Source organism: Mytilus galloprovincialis, chromosome 9, assembly GCF_965363235.1.
Source record: "Mytilus galloprovincialis chromosome 9, xbMytGall1.hap1.1, whole genome shotgun sequence".
In the NCBI taxonomy this organism is placed as follows: Eukaryota; Metazoa; Mollusca; class Bivalvia; order Mytilida; family Mytilidae; genus Mytilus; species Mytilus galloprovincialis.
In genome coordinates, this window is record NC_134846.1 from 73,067,468 (window position 1) to 73,090,566 (window position 23,099).

The following is a 23,099-nucleotide window of genomic DNA, read 5'->3' on the forward strand; positions in this document are numbered from 1 at the left end:
GTACATAACATAGATTTGCATGGTAGCAGTTTGCCAAAATATACATAGTATTAAAGGTGTTAAACAAACTTCAATCATTCATGATTATTTGTGTTTTGTTCCAGATTAATCCGAACAATGATTTTTATTACAAACAGATAACATCATTTCAACTGACTGATGTGTAATCAGATAGCTCAAACCATATTCAAGTCAACAAGTTCAAATTAAATAAATCAATGCATATCTACAACCATGAAATATTTGAATCATTGAATATAAGCAGTTCAATAATATACTGCACAATATCAAAACTACGGGCTTTATGATGATAAAGTTAAAACTAATAATTTTATGTATATGTCATTATCTCATGTATGTGTAATAATGTATTTGGGATAAAATATCAATGAAAAAAAAACTTCAAAAATAAGTTAATTTAACACTTCAAAGACTAAAATAGGGGCAATTCTGTTTTCAAAACATAACTAGGACAAACCAATTTTTACATCATTTGGTCTCTGATAGAGAGTTGTCTCATTGGCAATCATAAACACCTTCTTATTTATATATTCTTTATCAAGAGGATAGAAAGCGTATTGGCATGTTATCAAAAGTATGTCACAGCTAATTTAAAATGGAATTAAGACTCAAACTGTTTATATCCCTTCTTACAGATATAATATGTTAGGTTAATGTTTACATAATTAAACTTTGTATTTATATCAAAACACAAGTTAATTCATAACAGATATCTATCATAACAAACAACATATATATCTGAAAAGTAATTGTACATGATTTATACACAATACAATCAAACTTCATGACATAATACTGTAACCCCTTTGAAAACCCATATTTAACCCCAATACTATACCACTATAAAAATAAATAACATACTGGCTTTGGATCTTCTATATAGGCCTTCCTGCAAAAGAAATAAAGTAATGATTTAATGTTCTTAAATTGAAACAAAAAGAATACATTATTACCAAGCATCTTATATCTTACAGGCTTTATTCACACAGAAATGATTATTTTTTAGGTGAGGCCACAAATAAATAATCCTCTGTTTCCTGTCTCCTACCATTATAAAATAGGGTTGTTTTAATTTATTTTTATTACAAATTGTATTAATTGCGTATTAGCAAAATACAGAACATTTGAATGTTTTCCTAGAGTTTGATCATGTTGTACATCTGTTACTTTGTGCTTGTGTCTTGAAGTTTATAATTTCCAATGGTTTAACAAATTCTGCACTCTGCTTTTTTCAAGAAGACATAGCTCTACATACTGGGGTAAACTAGAATGTACTTTTCAAAACCAAAGCCAATTCAAGCTTTCAAATTACTGAATTGTGAAGTTTTGGAAATGTAAGAGCAAACAGACAAAAACTTTGACACACAAACTATACATACAAAGTTTTAGGTCCTTTTGATTTTGGAGCATCAGATTTAGGTATCCTGGCTACAATCACAGAGGCATTCTTTGGAATCATTTCATCTTCATCTTTGTATGCTGAAAAGTTTAATGAATTAACATGAAAAAGAAGAGGATAACTTTTTCAATAATAAAAAAAGAGGAATGGTCACTGTAATCTTCTACCCACTCCGAGACTTTGGAAATATAAAAAGTATACTTTATGTTCTAATGTCTAATCACAGGATTTTTAAAGACCAGTGTCTCAAAGTTTGGTGTACACGAATGAAAAATTTAAAAAGACCCTTTCATTGAAATAAAATAAATATTCTTTCCTCCTGTAGCTTTCTATATATATATATATATATATATAAGAAATTAGTTAGCTGATTTGGTGGGTCTTTCCATAGTTTCAAAGATTTCAACAGATGTAATTATGTATGACATCTGTAGAAAGTGCTACTACACATATTGCAAAATTCATGCATGTCATATAAACCTAAGGCTAGTCACTGCCTGTCTGTCATGTTATTACTTAAATATGCTACAGGAAGGACTACATTTACTCAAGTGGATCAACTTAAAGTCAGAAATTATGTCAATTGGAAAAATACAGATTCTTTACAAAATACAGTGAGATACCTCCATTAGAAACCAGTGGTTTTGCAAGTCAAGAAATAAGACAAATTAAATTATTTTCAAAACTGAGATGTATTTCTATAAGCACCAGACGAGTGAGATGGCCTATATTGGGGCAACGTCCCATTCAGCGAACTACTACTGTTCACCCCTGATCACCTATCTTTGCTTTCTTTTCACCAATAAGCAGGAGCAGCAAGGTAAATCTCATTTGCATATTTACCAAAATTGCAATATTTACAAATAACATATTCATTAAGACATTTTCATAAAAAAATTCAGCATGGTAAGAGTTAATTTCCACAAAATTCAATGAAAACCTGCAAATTTCAATTGGTTTGGGGAAATTAGAAAATGGAGTGCATAAGAAGACAACAATGATTAATTCAAATTTTAAAGTTTGTTCTAACAAATAATTTATACAACTTCAATATTTAGTTAGTTGGACCTTGCGCTCTAATGATTCCATTTTTCCCTTACTGGTTGATGAAATCCTTACAACTAATAAATTTGTGTAATATTTGGGACCAAAAAGGATCCATCCCAAACCTACCACTTTGCAATTTCATACAAGACCCTGTTCACACTTGAACATGTTGATAGATTTAAACTAGATCTGTTCACTTGAGGTCAGTTTTAGCCCAATGTGAGTGTTTGAATTGATCTTGAATCAATGTAAACCGTTGGTTTTCCCGTTTGAATGGTTTTACACTAGTAATTTTTGGGCCCTTTATAGCTTGTTGTTCGGTGTGAGCCAAGGCTCTGTGTTGAAGGCCGTACATTGACCTATAATGGTTTACTTTTTTTTTAAATTGTTATTTGGATGGAGAGTTGTCTCATTGGCACTCACACCACATCTTCCTATATCTAAAACACCAAAAGAGGTACATTATACATTGAAGTTTAGTTTTAATCGATCTAAAGTGAATTGATCTAACTTTCAATGAGAATGCAGATATCAATCTAAACTAGTATGATTCAAACGAAAATAATTTGTGTACATATTTTTTTGGATCAATTCTGTAATGCTGTTACAACTTACAAGTTTGTGGTTACAGTTATATTGGTGTTTTTTTCCCTAAGAAATCCTCTTAATAAGTATATAGAAAGTGAGACAGCAAAAAATAAAGTCACAAGTTTGAATAATAATACTATCAGTATCATCAGATTATATGTACCTTTAGCATTCAATGCATTTATGATGAGTAAATCCATATCTGTATCATTTAACTTCTTCCTGTGCATGATGGACTCCTTCAGATCTCTTACAGAAATATGTAAGCCATCAAAAGTGATGGAATCAAAGTCCAAACTATTCTTAAACTTGTAATGAATACAAGCCATGATGGAAGTGGGTTACAGCTTCAAATGGAAAATCTGAAAAAATAAACGATGTTATTTGAGAAATTGAATTATACAAATTGTGACATATCACATTGCAAACAAATCATCAAATGATCTAAATACCAACTTCCTCTACATGCTGTTTCATTGTACATGTACACATTTTCTTATTACATGTAGTAACACTGCCTTAGGTAGCTACATTGACATGAGGTCAAACATTGAAAATAAAATGGATTGTTAATACAGTGTACATGTATTCAAAATATTTCGGAACTTGGTGTGTTTTAATGTACAGGCTATGTGTTTTATTGCGAACCCAATTGAACCTTTCCATAGATTCACCTGATAACTATCTGTCCATTTAAACTTTTGGCAGTTCTATTGTCCCATTGAACAAATACAACAGGTATTGTTCTCTGTATAGTTTATTCACTCAGACCTGTTATCAAATTAAATGAGTAATATACTAGCCACAAGAAGAAACGATACCCAGATTTTATCAAAAATATCTATTTTATTTTTCAACAATGTTATTTGAGTTTTGTATTTTATGGAACAATAACATAAAAGCATACAAACTTAACAAAGATAACAGTTAAGTTAACAATTCATCTTCCTTATTGCACGGATTGTTTGAAGATGTCTTTGAAAAAACCAAAAGTTGAAAAGTTGCTATCGTGTATGGTCACCTCTTGCGTTGATATTCATAACAGTGCTCAGTTAATTTCCGAAGCATTGATCCAATCAAACGCTGACTGACTAAAGCAGACTAAAATATTGCTGGCCATCAGGTCCTGCACAGCAACAAGTTTTGTCGGACCTGCACAAATTCTGCCCCTTAGGTCCGACGATTAGTTGCTTTTCTGCTGTCATACATCTACATGTATCTGGTTAGTAAAAATCAACCATTGCCTAAACTGAGCAAGTCAGGTAATAACAGGGTGAGGGGAGCATGAAATGTGAGACGTGGGATGGCTGGTAGCTGAATAAATTTGAACCGTTTTTTTTCCTTGTCTAAAAGATGCTTTACATTCTTTGCCTTCCCTTAACCAATTGAACTTCTTTGAATTATGTAATGCCCCGACAGGAATGAGTCAACGTACTGTTTCAAGACATTCTAATGTAAGCATCTCATGTAAGCAACTTAGCAATCAGTTGTTTATTTCAATGCAACAGATTAACAGGAACAGTAAGACCCGGCCAACCACAAGTAACAATGCCCCAGCAACAAAATGCCATCAGACTACATCATTTGCGGAATCGATTCACGACGGCAACGTCAACCGCAAAACAAATTATTGGACGCATTGCAGAGCAATAAATGCTAACACAGTATCCCTTATCCTAAGATGTCGTCAAATTCCCTGTAGGAGATCCTATAAAGGAATGATTTCGACTCCAAATCATAGACAGCAATGGGCCAGGCAACAACTGCAGCAGCAAAGAAACTGGAATCGCGTGGTGTTTTCCAATGAATCACGGTCCAATGTAAGTTTTGCAGACAGAGAACAAGAATATACAGAGAAAATGAATGTTACCCAAATAACTGTGCGATTGAGCGCGACAAATTTGGTGGCGGAGATGTAATGGTATGGGCGCTTTTAACACAAATTTTTGGACATGGTTGGTTATTGCCAATGGGACATTAACAGCTAGACCCTATATTAATGAAATTTTGCAGCCAGTTGTCGTTTTAGAGCTACGATGTCATAGACAGTTAAATCAATTGTCATTCCAACATGATAATGCATGTGCACATACCATTAGATTTACTCGAGACTTTTTGAATTTGAATGGAGTAGATGTTCTGGAATAGCCTGCTCTTTCACCACTTAAATCCTTTTGAACACATGTGGGATGAGTTGGACAGACACATTCGTTCTCGTCCGAATCTGCCAACTACCCCGGCTGAAATTGGTATCGCATTACAAGATATATCCCCGCAGAACAGTCAGAAACCTTTGTCAATTAATCATGAATGCAAACAAGATTAGAAGCTGTCCTGTGGAACAACAGTGGCCACATCCGATACTGAAGATTTAAAACCATACTGTAAGTGTGTACCTCATTACTTTGACATGAAACATTATGTCATAGGTTTCTCGATTGACAGTAAATTTTGTCTTAAAGATTGAAAGATTGATTAAATATTCATATATACCATGAATTTGTAATATATACTAGACAGAAAAAGAAACGATACCAAATTTTTTTACATAATAATTTTTAGTATAAAAAAAAAATGTATTGTAACTAGTTGTAAATTCGAAAACAATCATAAGTCCATAGGTTACTGCACTTTTGTTTTTGTTTTATTGAAAAACAACGTCATTTTGGCGTATTTTTGAGCGGAACCACATTTGTGTCGTCCGAACACGGGTTTTAAATTTAATGAGGGTGATTTAATATCCGGTCAACACAGGTAAACAAAAGGTGATTGAAGGTGACATCCAAAAAAGCCGGTTTCAAATGCCATGTCTAGGCCAAAATGAGCGTGAAAGAGCAGTGGGAATGATACAAGCAGGTATGCGCCATATTGACGTTGCAAACAATTTTGGTGTTTCCAAATTGACAATAATTTATAAATAGATTAATGAGTTGTTCAACACAGACTGTGTCCTCTAATGACAGACGACGTAGTGGACGTCCAAGAGAAACGATATTATGCCAAGACCGTCGATTAAGATTCACTCACCTCAGGGATCGGTTTTTGCCAGCAACTATTACCGCAAGACAAACACCTGGGAGACATAATCTAAGGATATCCGCCCAAACTGTACACAATAGGCTAAGAGAGGTTGGTTTGCGTTCACGATGTCTATTAGTAGGAGCCATTTTAAAACAGCGTCATCGACGTGCGAGGCTACATTGGGCAAATGCACGTTTGTATAGGAACAGTGTTCTCCCCAGGCCGATATGACGCTGCGGTGCCGCAGCGCCTTCATAATATTTTCGTAGATCCCGCAGCGTCTTAATTGGGCGCTGTCCCTTAATACTTGATCCCGCAGCATGTTAATTTTCACATTTTCATTATAAGTGTTGGTTAAAATTGTCAAGTTGCTGATCACCGCTGAGTGGTCGGTCAGTGTTACGCAATAACTGATAATTAGTTTTACCTGAGCCACGCTTATCTCAGCCTTATCGGACTATGTTATCATGTAATAGCGTAAATGATCATCAAGAAAATCGGTATTTTCAGAAGAGAATTAAAAAATTAAAAACTTCAGTGCAGAAATTGAAGAAATAGATCGCAAATACATTGTATTTACACATCGTGTGTGTGATTACTTGACCATTTAAATAACGAATTTTTTCATTGGTCGAGAAGAAGAATCTATTTATACATGACCAATGAAGGTATTGAATACACGTGATAAATTTGAATACACATTGCTAAAGATATTTACGATGAAAATTATGAATGAGAGTATTTGTAGTTGAAAAAATTTAAATAAACTTTGAATAAAGATAACGAGGAGTGGTTTAAATTAATAGAAAGTGAAAAAATGTTGATTGCAAGCTCAAATCGTCTCAAACTGTCATGTTTTTAGAAATAAAATGATCACTGAACATCGAATTGAATCCGTCCGTCGGGAAATATGTGACAATCCAATCAACATGGGTAGAATCGCCGCAGCTTCTGTGTAAATAATTTCAATGGTCTTAACTTTAACGAATTTGTAAAGTTTCGTTTATATCTACCTGTCAAAGATAGGTTTTAACAATAATACACATGGAAGCGTAATGTCAAACTACGGAAAATGTTCAGCTGTTCATTAAAATATTTTAATAAAGACTTTTTTATCTAAAAAGTTGTATACCAAATATCTAAACCATATTCGATTTCAATAATTCTGAATAAACATGTTCTCTGCAAATAACAAAGGGTGACTTCTAAGCAGAAGTAAAAGTTTTGTTTTTCAGACCAATGATTTCTAATGTAAAGGGGAATACGTATACAGCACCGTCAGTATTATAAGCAGATGGCATTGCTTCTCCCAATCCCAACCGAGCTTAAGTTATGGCAAGTGATAACAGCAAGCACCATGTTTCTGGTTTCAGTGACAAGTGGTTCACTGAGTTTTCATGGCTTAGAAATGTTAAAGGGGGTATAAGCAAAAGTTATTATGAGAGGGGGTTTTCAACCCTAAAGAGGATAAAGACAATGTTGAGGAACAGATAGTTCAACAAAATAACACTATCTTGAACCAATAACCCTAGAAGGAGCAGAGAGTACAGAGATGAATATTTATATTTTGACTTCTTTAATTGACTGAATATAAATAACTTGTGTGTTTAAAATCAATTTATTTCATATATTCTTGTAATTCATTAGTACTCTGCATTATTCAACACAACACAATGCATGAAAATTTATATTGCATGTCATGATTTATGACTAATTGCTTAAGATTACAAAAGTTCACTCTAAAAAAAGAGTTACGTGCCCTTGAATTTTGCGCCTTAAAAAAATCCTGGGGAGAACACTGAGGAACCGTGTTACAAAACGTCATTTTTAGTGATGAGTCTAGATTTTGCTTACGTAGAAGTGATGGAAGAATGAGAGTGTACAGACGGCAAAATGAACGTTCTGCAGACGCATGTGTGCATGAATGTGATCGCTTTGGTGGTGGTGGTGTGATGGTTTGGACAGGAATCACGCATTGTGGACACACTGACTTGAAGTTCATAAATGGAAGTCTTACTGGAGTTCGTTATCGTCACAAAATTCTTTCTCCAATTGTACAACCATTTATTGCAAGGCATGGGAATCAGCATACTTTTCAACAGGACAATGCTGGTGCCAAGTGGCAAGAGTATGCACACTATATCTTGGGCAGAATAACATTGTCATTCTTCCATGGCCAGATTTATCACCCATTGAATATTTATGGGATGAACTTGACAAATGCATACGCAGATGTCACCAGCCACCCATATCAGCCAACCAGCTACGAGCCGCCTTGGTGGAAGAAAGCATTTATTCAGCGTTTGATTGGATCAATGCTTCGGAAATTGACTGCTGTTATCTGAATATCAACGCAAGAGGTGGCCATACACAATATTAACTTCTCAACTTTTAGTTTTTTCAAAGACATCTTCAAACAATCCGTGCAATAAGGAAGATGAATTGTTAACGTAACTGTTATCTTTGTTAAGTTTGTATGCTTTTATGTTATTGTTCCATAAAATACAAAACTCAAATAACATTGTTGAAAAATAAAATAGATATTTTTGATAAAATCTGGGTATCGTTTCTTCTTGTGGCTAGTATATTACTCATTTAATTTGATAACATCTGATTTATTTAGGTGTTGCGTTTCTTTAGTCAGTCAGTATATCCTACCGTAGTCTTAAATCGTTCATCTTGTCAGTTCGTTAGGTATTTGTGTTTGAACTTAACACACGGGGAAACTATGCAGTGACGTCACTATGCTACTTCCGGCATAGAAAAACAGTGCAGAATACGTTTTTTCTGCAATTTTGAATAAAAAAAATATTTCTTAAGGTAAGTTTTCATTGTTGTTCTCAATTATTGCTGAAAAATGCCAATTTTCTAATGCCCGATTCAATCCCGACTTCTGCATGTCTAAAAACATTCTAGAACTTCACCAAATCCCACTTCCGGCCTCCATTGCTTTGTGTACATCAATCTTGTGGCAGGCAATATATATAGGTCAAGCAAATCGTATTTTTAGGAATTTTAAAATGACATGCTCCTTATGTCTTTCGTGATTTTCCCGCAAAAAAAGCCCAACCAAAATGAGAGGAAACTATATGAAAAAACGATGTCCATGCCATAATTTTGTACAGGAATATAGAGTAGGTTAATAACAAACAATTTACATTTATTTTTCATGGATTTTTTTTTTTTATTCATTATAAAAAGATCGATATTCTGACCATCATGACTGTAGGTAAATATTCATACAAAATTCCATTTATGTCGAAAGGGATGGCAAAAAATGAGGTTTCCTGTTGAATAAAACCCAAAATTATTGCAAACTATTTTAAAGCAATATCCCACAAAGAAATAACATAATTGCTGTAGACTGAAAAATTCCCTAATTGACAGTAGACAGGTAGAGCAATTTGATTGGGTAGAACGAATTGACATCACGTGATTTTGACGCCATTGAAATTTGATTGTAAACAAACAAGGTCAGAAGGTTCAGTATGGGGACAGCATTGTACATTGAGTTACTAAGAAACAATTGAGAGTTACCAAGCTTGACAATGCATGGTAATAAAAAATGAAAGATAAGTCTACAGAAAAAAATAAGAAAAAAATAGCCTTAGGATAACGACTTATCAACACACCTGGATACAAAAACATGATCTGACCATAACTTCTGTACTGCCTACTGACGTACTGATTATAAAAAAACAACAGCCGAACAGGTATTGTCTATTTTTCTATATGATGATTATTTCAGTAGTTTATTGATTTAAAATTGTTGCACCCGTCTCTTGCATGTAGTTGTCCTTAGGCAGGATTGAGGAACTGTTGCTAGAAATCATTTGAGAGGTATGTTACTTTGTAAGCCATGTAAATTTGGTTAAAAAATAAAGAAGTTACACCGGAACATACAACTTATCGTGACATGCCGTCCTGGTTAATCCGTTAAGATTGAGTCTATAGTGTAAAACAAACTTACATGTATCGTATAAATACAGCCAATAAGTTCTAATTCTAAAAAAAGTCGTGACATTCACATTGTGTTAGCCTTGCATATGGCGTCATTCTGGAAAATCCTCTCGTATATTCTCGTGAAACATCGTTGGACACAGTATTTAGTGAATTGGATCTGAGGACGGATATTTGATCTGGTATATCCAAAGTACCAAAAACATGGGAAGGTCTATTAACAGGACAAATAAAACCAGGACAGTTTTTTTTTCGATACGTTTTTATCTGTAACTTTTGTTTAACTCCACATATTGGTACATTGAATTGTATAATGAAGAACAGGATATTTACTTATATTATTTTTAAGAAAAAAATGGCTGAAATTGCCGAGAAAAGTTTACTTATAATTGAAATATTTTTTATAAAACAACTGTATAGCATAATATTTTTATACGATTGTAAAGTTTATGGAATATTCATTTTAAAAAACTATAATTTTTATTTTTCTTCATCTTTAAAGGTAAAAAATCTGCCAGGACAAATAATTTCTTTAAAGTATAGTTTTGTGTGTATATCTGTTGAAAGGTAACAGATAGCAACCTACTATAAACTGCAAAAATGAACTGTATTTTAAGACCTTCAATTTGAGGTCAATGTCAGCTCATGATGAAATTTTACCTTGACCTTCAAAGTGTACTATGACCTTGACCTTGTGACAATTGAAAGGTCAAGTGGTCCTGAGTTGAATGGTGGTAGTGTTGTGTCTCTACGACTTCCTGTTCTCAAGTTTGGTATTGTATCAAATATTTGATGATTCATTGTGACCTTTGATTAACTATGGAATTGTCCCAATTTTTTTTGTACAATGTTGTCCTTTAAGTGCAGATCATTTATCACTTATCAGATTTGAGATATCTGCTGTACTTTCAGAGATAATTTAGTTTGAAGTTTTGCAAGCGGAGGCATGTATTTTTTAACCAACAACAGGTTTCCACTTGAAATTTTATGAAATTGAAGAGTTTAACATGTTTGACCAAATACCGAAACATTCAATGAAAAAAAAAAATCATTTTTTTTTTTTGACTTTGTAAGTTTCATAACTTCTATTTATATAGTTGATATTGCATCATTTTTGGCACTTTGTCAAATGGAGTCATTTTGTCATGCTGCTATATTTGATATATCACATTGAAGGTCTCAACAAACTCTACTTAAAAATGAAAATTTTAAACCCCTTTTTCATCCCAGGGGGAAGGGTGGGGTCATTTAGTGCAAAAATTCAATTTTTTCAGATGGTAAGGTTGTCGCATATCAAATGAAAGAACATAAAGCGTACATTTCAAATTTAAAATTGACCTTCCCCAAAAATGGGTTGGGTGGGGTCAATGAGTGCAAACAATAAAGATTTAAGATAAGGTTGTTGTATATCAAATGAAAGGTCATTACGTGTTCATTTCAAACATAAAATTCCTGACCTCCAAAAATGAGTTGGATGGGGTTATTAAGTGCAAAAATCGGCAAACTTTCTAGAACATGGCGTTGTCGCATATCGAATGAAAGATCATCAAATCTATGTTACATATATCATACTTCCGATCTCGAAAATGTAGGCGGATGAGGTCATTAAGTGTAAAAAGTGAAAAGTTTCAGAAGGTATGATTGTCGTAAATCAAACGAAAGGTCGTGCAAAGTACATTACGAAAACATCACTTTTACAGGAAAGACCTTTCAGGGCCGTAAATTACATAGAGGCATGTAGGCAGTTGCCTCCTATTGCAAACCGAGAAAAAAAAGAGAAAAAATGAAGAAAAAACACTAAAAAAAACCAAACAAATGGTTAAAATCATGCTTTATTTTAATAGTACTGGTTGTTACTCTTATGCCTATTAAGGAGGTTGGGTAAAAATATTCGATAGAGCAAGCATTCAAACGCAATGTCATGCAATTAAAACATGGAACAATGACGGAAAGCAGATTGTGTAGTCTCTCTATGCAATTCACATACATCTACATAGAAGTCACAATGTTGCAATATTGAATGCATATAAGTGCTAAAGAGATGGGATTCGACCAGGCACAGAAAATTCCCTTTTGCATTAGACAAAGCCTAACCAAATAAAACTTTCAGTGTAAACAACCTGTGTTACGCTATAATAATTTGAATTTGATAATTAAAGTTTTGTTAAGTATGCATTTTCATTTTAAGGTTTGAAAATTGTGTCTTTGAAATGAAGTAAAATAGCTCCATTTGGACAGCCAAAAAACCTGATAAACCATAAAAAAAATATTCAATTTGCAACTTCAGGGGGCATTTCATTTGAAGTACGCAAATTGGTTCCCTAAAACTTAGTAATAATAGCTTTTGAAGAGTCATAAAGCAGGAAAAAGGATAAAAAAATCTTACTTTAACCGCACACGTGATCTAACTTTGAATAATAAATATTCTCAATATATTCCAGGCGCTTATTTATTGAAATATTATATAAATTTAACAAGAGGTGAATTCTGGGGAAGTACATTGCATTTTCTGCCGATAAAAAGGTCCACAAAATTTTTCGCCTCCCTCCGCTCGGCGAACCTCAACTGCCTCCCCCTATAGAGAAGGCAATTTACGGCCCTGCCTTTCAATTGTTTTACAAACAATTGAGATACTAGTTATGCATATTATACTGATAAATTGTATTGTTAAAGTAAATAAAGAATGTAACATTGAATCAACACAAGGGTACATAATTCTTAAGTTAATTGTCACACGCTTAAGCGTAATTTACATTCTAATTACTCTTTGATGCTTACGGTAAAATTGAGATCTACTCAAATTTTACTTTAAAGTCTACAATTGGTTTCTACAATTAACGGTTGGCGGTGATTAACTATAAGCGAGCTAAAGGTCAGGAACTCTGTCAATTTGCCAAATCTGACCCTCGAAAATTTTGGTCGGCATTTAAACCAATGAACAAAAATAAATGTCTTGCTGACAGTGACTTACTTATTAAACATTTCTAAGAGTTACTTGGTGGAAACCCTCCTGATATCTGCGAAGAAGTTATAAATCTGATTGAATTTAACTCGTTTTTAAATGACATTGTTATAGATTCACTGGACAATGAAATCTCCGAAAATGAAATTCTGCAGTCTATCTCAAAACTTAAAACTGGAAAAAGTGGGGGAAGTGACAATATTATTAATGAAATGTTTATTGCCGGGCAGAACTTTTTTGCTCCTATTTTGAAAATGCTTTTTGATTTCATATTCAATAGGGGAATTTTCCCGGATTTTGGACAGAAGGAATCCTTATAACAGTTCCAAAAAGTGGAAACTTATCCGACCCAAATAATTACCGTCCTATAATTCTAGTTAGTGTGATGTCAAAAATTTTTACATCTATTTTGACTAACAGATTGATCAATTGGGCCGATGATGAAGAAACGCTTATTGACAATCAGTTCGGATTTCGACCAGGCCAGTCAACTGTTGATGTCATATTACATGGAATCATATCACACATATTACACCAGAAGTCTAAAGTTTATTGTGCTTTTGTCGATTTCCGCAAAGCCTTTGATAAGGTTATTCGGAGAATTCTCTGGTACAAGTTATTACAAAGTGGAGTCAGTGGGAAATTTATAACAATTATCAAAGCAGTATATGAAATTGTGGGTCTACGAATTAGAACGAAAGACGGCTTATCTGATGCGTTTGTAAATTTTCTTGGAGTTAAACAAGGGGAACCACTCTCGCCTCTCTTGTTCCTATTTTTCATTAACGATATAATCAGTGATATACAAGTTGATAACAATGGTGACATGTTCGAACTTAATGGTTACCTCATATATTTGATTTTATTTGCTGACGATACAGTTCTGCTAGCAAAGTCTCCCGATGCATTGCAAATTTTTTTCATTCTACTGTAGGAGATGGAATATAACTGTAAATACGGACAAAACAAAATTTGTCGTTTTTCGAAATGGTTGGAAGCCCGTAACTGACCTTTTTTTATTTCGAAGGTCAAGAACTTGAAATCGTCAAATCATATATATATCTTGGTATGCTGCTACATTTCAGTGGTAAATTTGTTCAAACTCAAAAAAGAATGGCACAACAAGGAGCTAGAGCTCTATCATCTTTAATCAACTCGATGAAAAGAGTATTCATTGGTCCAAGTCAACAGTGTTTTTCCGATGTTTATTTCAAGAAAATATAGAAATTGTTAAATATTCAATTTGGTTGCATTTAATTAAGGACCAACCAAATATTGTGTATGATGTATATAAAGTTTTATGTATTGATGATACTAATGGAAAAACAAACTGGGCATCCAATGTAAGAGAACTTTTGTTTAGTTTAGGTTTGAATTATATATGGATTAACCAGGATCACATGAATGTGTCATTTGACCTTATTAAATCACGTATCAACGATCAATATTATCAAAGCTGGTATGCTAATATTAATGCTTGTGAAAAACTGTCTATCTATAAATGTTTCAAACTAGATTTTTGTTTGGAGAATTATTTACAATATGATTTTAATACCAATATACTTACAAAACTACGTAGTGGAAGCTTGAAATTATATTTAGAAACAGGTCGCTATGACAATATTCCTAGAGACAATCGTATTTGTAGATGTTGTAAAATGAATAATATTGAAGATGAATATCATTTTGTGTTGATTTGTCCTGCATATAGAACACTTAGATGTAATTTTTTTGCCAAAGTATTATTGTTCATGGCCAAATACACGAAAACTAATTTTTCTGTTACAACCTGGGTCAAAAAGCTTAAATAAAAATCTATGTAATTATCTTAAAGCTGCATGGAAACTAAGATTGCAAATTATCAGTTAATATATTACTCATATTATTATAAGTTATCTCTGCATTATTTAATTTATTCAATTGTTTTCTGTATTCTGTCATATTTGTCGTATATGTATATTGTATTATGCTAACGTAATGTTGTTGCTAATGCAATAAAGATTCATTCATTCGTACAATTAATTAGTGTTTCGATGTGTATCGTTTTTAATTGTATTTTTGATAAATAATTAGAACCAAACAAACTATCTTTTCAAAGGTATTCATCGCCACACGCTCAGTTTGTGGTTGACTGGCTACTATACAGAATACAAGTACACAGATTAAATTTTGGCACGTGTCAACCTTATAAAGTTATAGGACGGATGATAGGCAGATATTTTTTGGTATACAAAATATTCTATTGTAAAAGGATTATTTTGTATCTTTTCACAAAATTTATTGCTGCTCAAACTTTACAACAAAAATAACAAAAATGAGAATATTCTAAAAATAAATTCTCCACAAGTTTAATAAAGATAAATAAATTACTCATTCTATGGAAGAAGCGTATCGATAAAAACTTTTCTTATATCACACTAGAACACACCCGTGATATCGCGGGTCCGTGACTGGATTAAAGTATATAACTATGCGTAAGCCTTATTTTAGTATTGGTATTGTCATCTGATAAAGTCATGTCGATTATAAGTCAAAGATACATAGTTTTCTCTGCTTTCAAAATCTTTTTGTTTGAACCCATCGACCTGGAACTTATTAATTATTGGTAATATTAATTAATTGGAAAACCAAAGGTCCTGGAATGGAGTAATTTTTAATCAACAGCATTGTAAATAAAGTTGAATTCTTTTATTCGCTGTTTTACGTCATGCCCGCTAACAAATTGAAAACTGTACCTATACGCCTTATTTTAAGTCCAGATTTTTAGTATTCGCATTGTTATCTTAGAAAGTCTTACTGATTAAAATACTACAATAGGGAACAAATTGACAATGATTTATTTAGTAGTGTCAACCCTGTGATTATGACCAGCAAAATCCCAAATACACCGTTTGGTGGTGCGCCTGTCAGATGCGGAACGTACAGATAAGGTAATAGGTAGCAGGTGAATATACTATTGGTATCGGTATCGGATTCGACCCGGAACTTGTTTTATTATTGGCTATCTATGATCATCTATAATACTAAAATTACGAGGTCCAATTTGTCAGCCGTCATCACGTAAAAACGACGAATCAAAGAATTCAGCTTTATATATAACTAATATAGTACAAAGGTGTAGATTAAAAATTACACCACTCCAGGCCCTTTTGTTTTCCACGTAATTAATATTGCCAATAATTAAGAAGTTCCGGGTCAGGTCCGATACCGATACCAAAAGTATATTCACCTGTTACCTATTACCTTATCTGTACGTTCTGCATCTAACAGGTGCACCACCAAACGGTGTATTTAGGATTATGCTATATACACGGATCATAATCACAGGGTTGACACTACTAAATTCAATCATTGTCAAATTGTTACCTATTGTAGTATTTTAATCAGTAAGACTTTCTAAGATAACAATACGAATACTAAAAATCTGGACTAAAAATAAGGTGTATATAGGAACCGTTTTCAATTTGTTAGCGGGCTTGACATAAAACAGTGAATCAAAGAATTCAACTTTATTTATAACTAACATAGGACAATGCTGTTGATTAAAAAATACTCCATTCCAGGACCTTTTGTTATCCAAATAATTAATATTACCAATAATTGATAAGTTCCAGTTCGACGGGTTCAAACAGAAAGATTTGAAAGCAGAGAAAACTGTGTATCTTATAATCGGCATGACTTTATCAGATAAAAAGTAATACTAAAATAAGGCTTGCGCATAGTTATATACTTTAATTCAGTCACGGACCCGCGATATCACGGGTGTGTTCTAGTATTATTTATGTGGAAAACAAAAGGGTGTGGAGTGGTGTAATTTTTAATCTACACCATTGTCCTATATTAGTTATATACAAAGTTGAATTCTCTGATTTGTCTTTTTTACCCGATGACGGCTGACAAATTGGACCTCGTTATTTTAGTATTATAGATAGCGATATTGTCTAAAATCACAAAGATTGTAAATATGCAGACATTCTGCGGAAAATGTTGTTTTCGGCAACGAAAAATTAAGAAAATACTAACTTAAATTTAAAACTTATTGTTCAAGTATAAACAATAATTGATTCTAAATATAATATACATTCAGAAGTTAGTTAGAAACTCAAGTTTATGTCCGTGTAAAATTTGAAGTGCTGTGTTTTTCTTATATACATAAATAAACAAATGACAGAATTTGATGAGACTGTCATACACGAGAGAGGTTAAGCGCTATAAAACCAGGTTCAATCCACCATTTTAAAAAATTTGAAAATGCCAGTACCGAGTCAAAAATATGACAGTTGCTATCCATTCGTTTGGTGTGTTTTATCATTTAAATTTACCATTTGATAAGGGACTTTCTGTTTTGAATTTTTCTCGGAGTTCAGTATTTTTGTGATTTCACTTCTTAGTAGTATTGTATGTAAATAAGCAGTTTTAAGACCATTGTGTAAATTCAAATTGTTTTTTATAACATCTTACAAATTTCTCGATTGGTTTTGGAAGCAAAACTAATCAAATAAGGGTTTAATAAACAATGTCGTAATCAAATAGCTAAGTATCAAAATCGGATTGTTCACATATACAACACAGGGGCGGATCCAGGATTTTGGAAAGGGGGGGGGGGCGAAATTTTTAAAGATCGCCGAGCGGAGCAGGGCGAATTTTTTTTTAGCCCTTTTTTGGGGTAAAAACATAAAATAAAGTAATATGCACTTTTTTAAAAAAAAACGTTCCTGGCGTGGGGCATATTTTGTAGTTGCTGTAAAGGTGTTTATAGGGTTGAACATTTTCGATGCTGTATTCTCCCTATTTTTTGTCTATCATATAAGAACATTCCGGTCAGACATTAAAACCCCTGCCACAAAAAAATATGCCCGTTTTATTCATCATGTTCATTTAATGCCATACAATTCTGTTGGAAATATTCATTTCTAATAGCAAAAAGGTGGACAAGATTTTTGTTTTCAATCCAGATACGACCAGAATTTTTTCATAAAGGCCACAGCCAGCAGGCAGGTTGCAGTCTGGTCTTGAAAAAAGTATTCCATATATCAGTTCGGCGAAACAGACATTCCGGTCAGACATTACAGCAAACATGGCAAAAATCAGAGTCAATTTTTTTCTCTCAAATATCTAAGTCTGTCTCCTTAAATCCATTGGTTCGTACTTACGACTTTAAATCTATCTAGAGCTTAAAATGACTGCCCCAGGGATCATTATTCAGCTATGTTATTTTAAAATAGGCTGGGGCGTTTGGGGTTTTTCGTAGTTAGATGACTCCTTTGTTGTGGAGTGAGAGTCTATAGAGTATTACTTTCTGTTTGGTGGTATAGTGAAATAGAAGTCAATACTTTGTTGCTATGAAGGTGTCATGATTGTCATCCTCACTCAGCCTAAGCATTGTGTTACTGTAATTTGACAGAGCGACGCACTGGTCAACTCCACCGTAGCGAATCACATGACTTTGATAATCAGTAAATTTCAGCAAAATATATCTTTCTAAGTAAAGAATTGTCGCATAAAAATTAAATACTAGAGTACTAAGGTACACGGGAAATGGCAAAGTTTGATTAATCATTTTATCAAAAAAAAAAAAAAAAAAAAAAAAGTCCTAGCAAAGGGGGGCGTACCCCCTCTGGATCCGCCACTGTAACATTTAGCCAATTTTATAATGAACGCACCGAAATGATATATATCCAATATTCTCGCAACGCACGCATGGAAGACTTTCTTTATTAATAACAATGAAACTAACATGTGACAAAGATGAATCATACTGTCCTCTTTCAGATTGATTCGACAAAATCTGACCTGTACTTTTGAATCTCCTTTTTTTTTACAAATTAGACTGTTGGTTTTCCTGTTTGAATGGTTTAATACTAGTAATGTTTTTGTTCCTATATAGCGTTGTGTTCGCTGTGAGCCAAGGCTTCGTGTTTAAGGCCCTACTTTGATCTATAATGGTTTACTTTAAACAATTATTACTTTGATGGAAAGCTGTCTCATTCGAACTCCTGCACAATCTTCTTATATCTATAAATCTTTAAAAATATCCCCTTATAAATAACTACTTTCCAGTCCTCAAACTGAACGATCTAGATTTATAAATATAGAAAAGATATATACACATTTCTAACGTCAAAAGTCATTTACATCTTATTTATTTGTGTTCTTAACATTTTATTTTTTAGTACTCATTGAAGAAATGAATTTATAACAAGCGATACGGATTGTTATTTTGCACTAAGAAATGTTCGAGTATTTATACGATCGGTTACTAGTCAAAAACGAAAGTCAAATCTCTGTGGCAACAATACATCGGAATGCCCTCACGGTCATCGCGATGTAAAATAGCGTCCACGCGGCGAGCTGATTATGTTCATAGAGATTTCGATTTATCAACGGGAAAAGTTTTTGATATAAAAAAAGAACTGTTTTCCTTCTCAATATTTTTTTTTCTATGTTGATAACAAATACATTTTCTGTTTGACAAGATTTTTGATTTTCATTGTATCTGAAGTTGTCCAATTTATCTTCAAAGTTCGGGACATCAGTATTTGTGCATTTCAGTTTGTTTGGATTATTCATTTTACCATTTGAATACTCATTGTAATTTGGAGCTGTATTGGATTGGATTGTTTGAATGAATGTTTCTTTTAAGTAATGATATTTTTGTCTATTTCGATATTACCAAGGTGGATAGGCTATAGCAGTGTGACCAGTATATTAGAATCTAATAGGTCGGTAGACTATTTGCAACAACATTTAAATTCCGCCATTGCATCATCACTTCAAATAGAATTAGTCGGTTAAACCATGTGATTGAAAACAATAGAGTGAACAGGTTGTTAACACTTTCAACTATCAATAGGGTCAAGCAACATTTTCGAAATAATAAGTTTATGTAAGTGTTAATTTTGTTAAACAGTTACGAAATTTTAGTGATATTGATCCTAAACCATTAAACCGGTCATGATCTAAGTTTGTGAATTATGTTTGCAGTTTTCTTGACATGCATTGTAACGTGTCATCGTATTCATTTTATATTAGAAAAATATAGCAGTTATATTAGAAAAGTATCGCATTCATGAATTTTTTATATTAAAAAATCATCGCTATGATATAAGACAAATATCGCATTGATATAATAAAATGTAACAGTATCTTTGATTTATAGGTGATTTTGGCTTAGCAAACAATTGAATTCATCTCAATTGCATTCCACTGAATTTGCTACATGATATTTATAGAATGTGTACATCTACAAAGGATAAATCGTGCATTTATGCACGGGTTATGTTCTTCTCATATATGTTATGATGGTATGATACTAAACCCCTAACGGGAAGGATTGTTCCTGATGTTCATATGATGAAATCATAATCTTTCAGTCAGTTTAGTTGAAGTCTGGAGCTGGCATGTCAGTTAACTGCTAGTAGTCTGTTGTTATTTATGTATTATTGTCATTTTGTTTATTTTCTTTGTTTACATCTTCTGACATCAGACTCGGATTTCTCTTGAACTGAATTTTAATGTGCGTATTGTTATGCGTTTACTTTACTACATTGGTTAGAGGTATAGGGGGAGGGTTGAGATCTCACAAACATGTTTAACCCCGCCGCATTTTTGCGCCTGTCCCAAGTCAGGAGCCTCTGGCCTTTGTTAGTCTTGTATTATTTTAATTTTAGTTTCTTGTGTACAATTTGGAAATTAGTATGGCGTTCATTATCACTGGACTAGTATATATTTGTTTAGGGGCCAGCTGAAGGACGCCTCCGGGTGCGGGAATTTCTCGCTACATTGAAGACCTGTTGGTGACCCTCTGCTGTTGTTTTTTATTTGGGCGGGTTGTTGTCTCTTTGACACATTCCCCATTTCCATTCTCAATTTTATTTATGGTTCATTTATTCAAAAATTCAATTTTCTAGTTTAAATACACCTTGCTTGTTATTACATAAAATTATAAATAATTCATGGAAATTATACACCAGACGTATGTCGTGTTAAATGTCACCCTGTTTTAAGAAAAGAGTCATTACTTTATGCCGAGAAATCTGCCTTTCTTCGTACAAATGCTAACATTCGTCTGAAATTTCCCACAATGCAACTCGTTGATATAAGACAATATCGCTCGTTGATATAAGAAAAGTTTTTATCGAATCGCTTCTTCCATAGACTGTTACTGACCTGGCAGGTTTTTATCTACTTTATGAATGAAAATCGATCAATTTCTTTATTTTTATATTATAATTGGGTCTGTTACTCTAGTATCAAAATTATATGTCAGACAATCGCAATCAGAGGCAGATTTACTTATTAATGATCGATCGATCACGATTGAACAGTCACTGTGGCTTTCGATTCATAGCATATTGAAGAATTGATTGTATCTACAGCTGATGTTCATTTTTTTTCTTTCGATTGCGTCGATTGTAATTAACGATTGTGCCTTCCATGTCAGTAAAGAGATATCTGAGTGAATATTGTATCGTAACGATCAAATATCATTAATGATCGGTTTCTATAAACATTGATTGATCCTGACAATACAGGACTTGGCTAAGAATACAGATCTCGGCGAACAAACTGCCCTTATCTTGCTTAATTTTTCTAAAGCATTCGATACATTCCCCCATGAGAGACTACTGTACAAAGCGGAGTACTATATGATATCAGCAGGCCAACCAATAGATCAGGGACTTTCTAAGCTCCAGAAATCAGAGAGTCGTTGTGGATGGTAAAACACCTCACACTGCACCTGTCCAATCAGGAGTTCCACATGGAAGTGTACTTAGACCACCCATGTTCCTTCTGTTTATCAACGACTTTCCGGACTATGTACAGTCATCACTGTCAGTTCGTTCATTTGCAGATGGTCGCAGATGACTGTACTGTGCAGAAGGATCCAAAATGATGCAGACTCAAATCTATAATACTAAAATTACGAGGTCCAATTTGTCAGCCGTCATCACGTAAAAACGACGAATCGAAGAATTCAACTTTATATATAACTAATATAGTACAAAGGTGTAGATTAAAAATTACACCACTCCAGGCCCTTTTGTTTTCCACGTAATTAATATTGCCAATAATTAAGAAGTTCCGGGTTGAGTCCGATACCGATACCAATAGTATATTCACCTGTTACCTATTACCTTATTTGTACGTTCCGCACCTGACAGGCGCACCACCAAACGGTGTATTCAGGATTAATATGCTATATACACGGGTCATATTCACAGGGTTGACACTACTAGATTGTCAAATTGTTACCTATTGTAGCATTTTAATCAGTAAAACTTTCTAAGATAAACAATACGAATACTAAAAATCTGGACTAAAATAAGGCGTATAGGTACAGTTTTCAATTTGTTAGCGGCATGACGTAAAACAGCGAATCAAAGAATTCAACTTTATAACTAATATAGGACAATGCTGTTGATTAAAAAATATTCCATTCCAGGACCTTTTGTTTTCCAACTAATTAATACTACCAATAATTGATAACTTCCAGTTCGACGGATTCAAACAGAAAGATTTGAAAGCAGAGAAAACTGCGTATCTTATAATCGGCATGACTTTATCAGATGACAATACTAATATTAAAATAAGGCTTGCGCATAGTTATATACTTTAATTCAGTCACGGACCCGCGATATCACGGGTGTGTTCTAGTATACTATAAGAAGACGTCATGAACAACTTGCTGAGATGGGAATCTGATTGGCAACTGAAATTCCATCCTAGCAAATACCAACTCCTACGCGTAAACAATAAGGGCAATCAGCATCCCACAAGTTACAACATTCATGGGCATATTAATTTAGAATTGGTTGGCTCAGCAAAATACCTAGGCGTAACAACCCATAAAACCATTATTTGGAACACATAGAGAGCATAGCTAAAAATGCAAATTCAACCAGGGCTTTCATCCAAAGAAATCTTCAGCACTGTATGCAACACAACACTAGTTATACCACTACTTGAGTAAGCATGATCAGTTTAACATACATAAAACTTGAACATGTGCAAGGAATATAAGCCTGATTTGTAATGAGCGACTACCAACAAACCAACAGTGTTACATCAATGCTAAATACTCTAGAGCGGCAACCACTA

At 33.5% G+C, this 23,099-nt stretch overlaps 2 protein-coding genes across 2 annotated transcripts in view; one reads left to right on the forward strand and one right to left on the reverse strand.

The window, feature by feature from the left end:
• Positions 1-10,194, reverse strand: part of LOC143045883 (uncharacterized) — a 49,053-nt gene extending 38,859 nt beyond the window's left edge. The window contains exons 1-4 of the mRNA XM_076218707.1: positions 10,047-10,194; positions 3,219-3,417; positions 1,401-1,500; positions 883-910 (exon numbers count right to left, since the gene is read on the reverse strand). Of these exons, the coding sequence (XP_076074822.1) occupies positions 883-910; positions 1,401-1,500; positions 3,219-3,384 (294 nt within the window). The 5' untranslated portion in view covers positions 3,385-3,417; positions 10,047-10,194. The remainder of the gene's footprint in view (positions 1-882; positions 911-1,400; positions 1,501-3,218; positions 3,418-10,046) is intronic.
• LOC143045882 (putative helicase with zinc finger domain) overlaps positions 9,648-23,099 on the forward strand; it is a 61,949-nt gene continuing 48,497 nt past the window's right edge. The window contains exon 1 of the mRNA XM_076218705.1: positions 9,648-9,789. The gene's annotated coding sequence lies outside the window, so the exon portion shown is untranslated. The remainder of the gene's footprint in view (positions 9,790-23,099) is intronic.